The sequence below is a fragment of the Apus apus genome, chromosome 13 (genome assembly GCF_020740795.1).
Source record: "Apus apus isolate bApuApu2 chromosome 13, bApuApu2.pri.cur, whole genome shotgun sequence".
NCBI classification, from domain to species: Eukaryota; Metazoa; Chordata; class Aves; order Apodiformes; family Apodidae; genus Apus; species Apus apus.
Genome location: NC_067294.1, coordinates 9864009 through 9871844, shown reverse-complemented (window position 1 = coordinate 9871844; position 7836 = coordinate 9864009). Strand labels below are relative to the sequence as shown.

Here is a 7836-nt window from a genome sequence, read left to right as displayed (position 1 = left end):
GCTACATGAAAAACAGAGGGCCACTTGGTGCATGATAATAGGTTGATTTGACTGTGCAAAGATTTGAGCTTATGGCTTGAGTGATTTAAAAGAATTTCCTTATGCTGTTAGCTGTATGTTGCTAGCTATATGTTGAATTAGAGCAATGTCTGTGTAATGAAATGTGTCTGTAATGAAAAGCAACAACAATATCTTTCTCACTCCAGGTAAACTAGCTTGGCTTTGCAGTGTTAACACAGCTGAGAAAGGAAGACTCTCTCCTGTAAAAGAAAGTGGCAAATGAAATGATGTTGTTATTAAAAGTATTTTTTAGTGTTTGACAATATTTTAAGCTGATCAGTTGATTTGATGATTGGTTTCTGCAAAACTTTTGTGACAAAAAAAAATAATCCTGTTGGTTTTCATAAATTCCAAATAAAACTCAAAACATTATTTGAGACTCTCTTTATGTCACCAGTCATCAAAGCAGCAACTTCCTCCCAGGTTGTTAAAGGCCCTCATTTATACTTACTACTCTTCAGTGATTCAGTTTTCTTTGCAACTAAACGTAGTGAGTGGAATCCCTGTATCTTGTTCAGGCATTTTTTCCTCAAATAGGCTGAATAAAATGACATTAATTAAGTTCTGCTGGGCAGCTGATACCATTAAAACATCAGCCGTTATGAAACCCTCCCATGGTTTCAGCAAACCATGTTTGTCAAGCAAAGGGATTGAAGTCAGATTTTGGAAGTTCTGCTCGTACCACTCTAGCTGATCTGCATCTACCCTAATGCATTCCAAGGGTGTGCCTGAAATTATATGGAGGCAATCTACTCAGACTTTCTCAAACTATTCGTGTTACAGCAACCTACTGCTGGAGCCAGGCTCATAGCTTCTTGACAGAAGTGCTTGTTAACCCTAAATCCGACGATGATGATGATGGTAACAGCATTACTAGCAAAATGCAGAGGAAAATAATACTGAATATCAGATGGGCTCACACAGGTTCCAAACAGTAAACAAAAAGGGAAACTCAAACCCAATAATTACAAATCCACAAGCAGTGATGTTTGCACCAAATATAAAGAAGTTTGTTCTCACACCTGGAAATGAGGTATATATGACTGCAAAGAAAAATGTTTCTCTAATGAAACTGTTGAGAAATACCAGGTTTGTTAGAAGTATTTTATCACCCAAACTTAAATTCAGGTGATGGTAGGTTGGCAAGAGCCTTGGAGGAAGTAAATTACTAAAGTATTTAGGAAATGTTTCCCTTTCCTCTTGTTCTTTCTACCAGTGTATCTACATACAGCTATTTTTACTTTTTTTTGTTGTTATTTACTGTTGAACTATATTTTATTTCCATATTTTAATTTGCAGATGTGCAATAAGGGCTCTCATCCCAGAAAGGAACTATTTTACAGTACAGAACTGTAGCAGGCCAAAGATTTGATACTTGCTCTTGAACAATTCACATTCCTGCACACAAATACATTTTAAAGCATACTTCAGATTTGGAGCCATGGCTGTGCCCAGAGACCACAATTATATGTAAAAAAGCCAATCCAATGTGCAAGGTGTGGTGTTGGCCTGATGGTAACTGCAGTAGGAGTAAAACTGGAATTTCACTTTGTATGCCTGGCAGCTGGGGACAAACAAGCCCACTGCTTTTACACAGATCTCCTATGCGTGGTGAAATAATAATGACTAAATGTGTAACAGAGCTAAATAAAATACATGCTGAATATTTTATGTTGTACAACTTGCTGAAATATGAACTAACTTTCAATCCAGAACTTCCTAAAGAATACTGGAAATGAAAGCCTTTGTATCGGTTACTGGGATGGAATTTCTTGCTGGGACAATCTCATCCTGAGGCACCACTCACTCAAGCCAGTTTTGCACCAGGCTGAAGTGAAGGTGGTCTAGGAGCCACTACATGGGCCACAAGACAGTTCAAGATATCAGAGTAGTGCAACAAAGGTCTGCTCTCCTCACCACCACCCCAGCTCTGAGAGCTGCGCTTCAGTGCGAACGCGTCCTGTAATCCCCCTCCCTATAAACACCTCTATTTATAGGCTTAAAATGTTGTAATGGCCTCATCCATCATCCTGAAAGATGAGACTTGCTGGCTGTCGCAGCTCAAAACTCCTGTCCCTTCATTGACAAATACATCTGAAAATCAGAAAACCCCCTTCAGCCCAAGGGGTGGGTTTCAATGCCCCTGGTACCGGGTGGTGAGGGCCTGGCCAGCACCCACGGGCCCTGCAGCAAAAGCCACCTCTGAGTAATTCTCATTGACTGCCCTTTTTTTTTTTTTTTTTTTTTTTTTTTTTGCTTTCTATCTGTTCATATCTTTCACTGATCACTTTTTTGCCTTTCCTCCCCCCCTCCCTTAAATCCACATAACACATTTTATATGGGAAAGCCTTTAAGATACCAAAGTGAGCTGGGCTTGCAGAAGACTTTCAGAATGACAATCCTGGGAAAACCTCCCGGAAGTTTTTCACAGATTTTTAACGCAGCCCTCCGTCATTGTGTCCAACTTGCATGTGTCAAGAGCTAATAAAAATAAAAAGCAGAAGTCGGGTGTTGTAGCGTTTTCTCCGCTGAAGCTGCCCCTCCGAACATGCTGTGATTCTTAGTTTGCTCTTTCTGCTCCAGGAGATGGCTCGAACCTGGTGGCCCAGGCCGGGGTGATTCAGGGAGGAGATGATTCCCCACAGGCACCTCAGACCTCGGGTGTTGTTACCAACAGGCAGCGCTTCGGGTAAGGCTGATTTTTAGCTATTAGCCAGGCTATTCCAGCAGGGAGGGCCTGCCAGGGCCCGGCCCTGCCACCTGCCCTGCACAAAGATGGCGGCGGGAGCTGCGCTCCTCGCTCCAAGATGGCCGCCCCGCCGCCACCCGCCCTGACGTTGTGCCCTTACCTGGCATGGCGGCGAAGCGGCAGAGACCGTGCCCAAAGCAAAGGTGGCCGCCCCAGCCAGGGTGCTCCCTGCCCTTACCAAAGATGGCGGCGCGCGGCGGCGGGTGGGCGGGGCCTCCTCCCGGGGAGCCGGGCCCGGGGGCGGGGCGGGGGCGCGCCCGGCGCCGAACCGGAAGTGCCGCGCTGCCTCCTCCAGCTGGTTGTCATTTCGTGCGGCAGCTCGGTGCGGAGGAGACGGGGCTCGGCAGCGGCCGGGTGGGGAGGAGGGAGGCACCGGCTGCGGCACCGAGGCAGGAAGCGGCGGCCGCTGGGGGGGTGGGGGGAGGGGAAGGAGGCAGAAAAGAGAAAAAGAAGCAAAACAAGGCGGCGGCAGCGGAGGCTCCGCGCGGAGGACCCGTCGCGGCCAGGCTCGCCGGCTCCCGAAGCGCCTCCCGGCTCCCCGGGGTCGGTGTCGCGGCAGCTCTTCCCCTTCTCCTGCCGGTCTCGCCCGCGGAGCCTCCTCCCTCCTTCCACCTCCGCGGCGACCCTCCCGGTGCCCGGCCGGTGTACATGAGGGGTAAGGAAGCCCTCCTGGAGCCGAGAAGACGCGCAGCAGGGGAAGGACTGCTCCGAGGAGCCGCCGCCGGACCCCGCGCCCCGCTCAGCCCGCCCGGCCCCCCGCCCGCTGCGCCCGGCGGCCGAGAGCCCGTCCCGTGATCCCGGGCGATTCGGGAGAACCGGTTAAACACCTTCCATGGGGGAGAGAGGAGCCCGGCCCCCCGCCGCCTGCACCTTCCCCTCCCTGCCGGAGGCTGCTCCTCTCCTGAGGTAAAAAAAAAAAACAATCCAATCCCTCCTGCCTTCCCCGACACCGGGACTCTTGCGAGGGAGGGGGGACACCGCGGGGACACCCCACGGAGAGCCAGGGCCTGGCGAGCCCAGCCTGCCCCGCTGGATGCCGAGTCCCTGAGGAGGAAAAACACGTTCACGCGTATCCGCTCGGCCCTTCTTCGGCCAGGGGCTCGCTTGTCTGCAGGGAACCCACAGATCTCGGTGGAAGGAGGCGAGCCCCGCACCAGAAACCACCCTCCCGGCAGCAGTGAGCGAGAGAATCTCCTTCCCCTTCCTCCTGCACAACTCGCTGTCCCCTCCCTTCCCTTTTCCCGAACGCTGAATGCTGATTTCTGAGATGAAAATCTTCCTCTTCGGACAGCCAGGACTCATGTGAAGGACATGCAAATATTGGATCATAAATAAGAAGCGAGTCTGGCGAGCTCAGAAACCCAGCCCAAAAGGAGCAGCATTAAGAATCCACTCTTCTCCTGCACAACTCACTCCCCACCCAACACACATAGAATACTAATTTCCTGAGATAAGATCTTACCCCTTTAAACAACCACACACACGCATACACACACACACACACACAGAGTGTATATTATTACTAAATATAATAGGTTAAACACAGCAGCACAGGGAAAAGCCTCTTCTGCAACTCACTCCCTTTTTCACCCTTCTGAATGCTGAGATCCTAAGGTAAATTTTTCCCTTACCCACAGCAAAGACTGTTTTTGAACAGGACACAAATATATATTAGATTATAGAGATGTATTAAATTATTCCAGATTTAAATCTATTTTTTGCTGCCAAGGGGTCAGGGGACCAGACGTCATTGTATATTTTTTTTTTTCTTCCCTCTTAACTCATTTATGGGCGAGTCAAGGCTGCTGAGGAGGAAAAAAACAGGATAGTTAGAGTCTCTTTATCCTTATTCTCCAGAAGCTTTTTCTCTCATCGCTGTGCATTTCCTTTAGAAAAAGGAAACCTCTTATTTTGTGAACCAAAGATTGATTTTTCCCTTCCTCCTGGCCAAAGGAAGGAAACGGACACAAATTGACACATTTAAATAACTGAAGAGATCTATCTTTTGCAAAAACAAAACAAAACAAACAACCCCAACCATCTTTATCCAAATCTGAAATACACTGCGTGGAGGGAGAAACTGGAATATCTAGATAAAAACAGGATACAGACTAATCTCGCCTCAGAAGAGGACGAGGTAAACACTAAACATCAACTTGTTCTTACAGGGAGGATTCAAACCCTAAATATAATAAATGGGGGATTACGGGTTTGGAGTGTTAGTGCAAAACAACACTGGAAATAAGTCAGCTTTTCCAGTCAGATTTCATCCACATCTGCAGCCTCCACACCATCATCAAAATGCAACCCCCAGCCCTGCTGCTTTTATAAATAATAACACAGCTGCCAATGGCAGTAGTGCTGGGTCAGCTTGGCTCTTTCCTGCTCCAGCTGCCCATAATATTCAGGATGAGATTCTGGGGTCAGAAAAATCTAAAACTCAGCAACAGGAAAAGCAAGAGTCCCTAGAAAAACAGCAGCTTTCCCCTGGTCAAAGTCAGGAAGCAGGCATGCTCTCTGAACCTGAGAAAGCTAAAACTGAAGAAAGCCAGGGCGATAATTCTTCAGAGAACGGCAATGGGAAGGAGAAAATAAGAATAGAATCGCCGGTGTTAACAGGATTTGATTACCAAGAGGCTTCGGGGCTAGGTACTTCGACGCAGCCCTTGACATCCACTGCATCTTCTCTGACCGGTTTTAGTAACTGGTCTGCAGCTATAGCTCCTTCTTCTTCTACAATAATCAATGAAGATGCAAGTTTTTTTCACCAGGGAGGGGTCCCTACTGCCTCAGCTAATAATGGTGCTCTGCTGTTTCAGAATTTTCCACATCACGTCAGCCCTGGCTTTGGTGGTAGCTTTTCCCCCCAAATTGGACCCCTCTCTCAACACCACCCTCATCACCCCCATTTTCAGCATCATCACAATCAGCATCAGCAACAGAGGAGGTCTCCTGCAAGTCCTCATCCACCTCCATTCACACATAGAAATGCTGCTTTTAATCAATTGCCTCATTTGGCTAATAATCTTAACAAGCCACCTTCTCCGTGGAGCAACTACCAAAGTCCATCGCCTACCCCCTCTTCATGGAGCCCTGGTGGCGGTGGATACGGTGGGTGGGGTGGGTCCCAAGGTCGAGACCACCGCAGGGGACTGAACGGAGGGATAACACCCCTGAACTCCATCTCGCCCTTAAAGAAGAATTTTGCAAGTAATCATATCCAGTTACAGAAATATGCTCGACCCAGCTCAGCCTTTGCTCCAAAATCGTGGATGGAAGACAGTTTGAATAGAGCTGACAACATTTTTCCTTTTCAGGTGAGCACCCTCAGTTATATCCATAAGAAAAATAATGCCTAAGTGCATTAAGATGCCCTGGACAGGGCTGGGGTTTTGAACAGTACCTTCTGATTGTGACACTTATGTGCTTGCAACTGAAAGAAACAAATTACTAACTTGAAATGTCATAGTGTGAATTACGCTCTGCCCTGTGAATTCTGTGGGTTTTGTTGTTTATTTGTTTGGTTTTTTTTTAATAGTGGTGGTCGTAAAAATATCTGTTGCCCACCAGACATCTGTCTTAGCAGGTTTCCTTCAGCCTAACACATTCAGAAGTGGCCACTGAACAAATTCAGTTCCAAGTAGCAAGTATAACTATAAAAAGGAGTGAGGAAAAAAGTGCTGCCTGATGAAGTATGAAAGTATTTGAGAGCGTATCACGTCTGAGAAAAAGTATTAAGTGACTGTAATTTGTTTTACAATATCGCATGGGCTTGTAGGGCAACATAATTTCTGCTGTATTTTTTTGGGAACTCTGAATTTTTTACATGCTGAGAATCAACACAGTGTCCTTACCCAGCTTATGGCAGCATATTTTGGTTACAGGCCATTAAATCATCACCAAAAATAGATCTGGACCAGTTTCAGTTGGTGGTCTCCTGTATTTTAATATGGCCCTATCCTGGCAGGAGACAGGTTGTCTGGCAGTTCAACCTCTCCTTGTAGCTGACTTTTAATGAACTTGAAAAGAATTGTGTAATGTTGGACATAATTTGCAGTAAAAATGAAAACAGAAATACTCTTCATCTGACCACTAGTTAAACCTAGCTTCTGTGTGTGTGCCTTTTGTAAACTCCTTTAGAGTGAATCCAAAAATGCAGGGCTTCTTTTCCCTTGAGTGTGATGTTTTTCAAGATCTTAAATGAGGGTAAAAGTCAAAATTTCAGAAGGGCTGCAGTATTTCTAGTAAGAGCCAGGGTGACCTACTTTAAAATAATTTGAAAGATCTGTAGATAAAAACCATGCAATATGTCTCATGTTATAAACCACCCTAAAGAAACAGAAATATATTTAGCAATGACTTTGTGGATTCAGACATAGGAACAGTTCAGTTCTTCTTCATAAACTGTTCAGTTTCTGCCTGGTTTGCAGGGCCTGCCTGTGCAGCCTTCTGACAACACAGCAGCTGCTGGCAATAACTTAACATTAGAGACCTTTTTTCTGCTGCAGAGCTACTAGCTGGTTCAGTATCAGGTAAAGCCCTTGAAATTTAGAAAGCATAGTAATAATTGATTCTGATGTCAGGATTTGTAATTAATATAATGAACCTGTGTCCGGCATACCAAATTTATACACTGAAACCATTAGAGAAAGGGACACAGCTGGAGTCGGTCTTTTTTCAGCCTCACTGCAGCGAGACTTGGCTCACAGTTTAATTCACTCTGTACCCTGACACATAGCTGATGTGCAGAGTGACAGAATGAAATCAAGTGTGTCCTTGCTGCTGTGTATAAGGCCCAAATATATACACAGCAATAGAAATGTTCTTGGGTTGACATCAAGGAAATTTCAGGAAATTGGCAAAGTCAACCTTGGCTTCTCAGTTACGTGCCAAACATAAAATATCAGACACACGTATTTTGATCATGGTAAAGAAATATTTTTTGTGTAGCACGTTGGTATCTGTTTACATAAACACTAAGATGAAGCTGTACATGTCAAGACCAAGTCTGACACTTCCTCATGCCA

General features: G+C 46.1%; 1 protein-coding gene across 3 annotated transcripts in view; it reads left to right on the top strand.

Annotated features, from left to right (window-relative positions):
- Window positions 1-3164: 3164 nt before the first annotated feature.
- CPEB4 (cytoplasmic polyadenylation element binding protein 4) overlaps window positions 3165-7836 on the top strand; it is a 44265-nt gene continuing 39593 nt past the window's right edge. The window contains exon 1 of one of the 3 annotated variants that reach the window (XM_051630937.1): window positions 3165-6126. In XM_051630937.1, the coding sequence (XP_051486897.1) occupies window positions 5005-6126 (1122 nt within the window). In that variant the 5' untranslated portion in view covers window positions 3165-5004. The remainder of the gene's footprint in view (window positions 6127-7836) is intronic. The other 2 variants (XM_051630938.1, XM_051630941.1) reach the window with 2 other exon arrangements.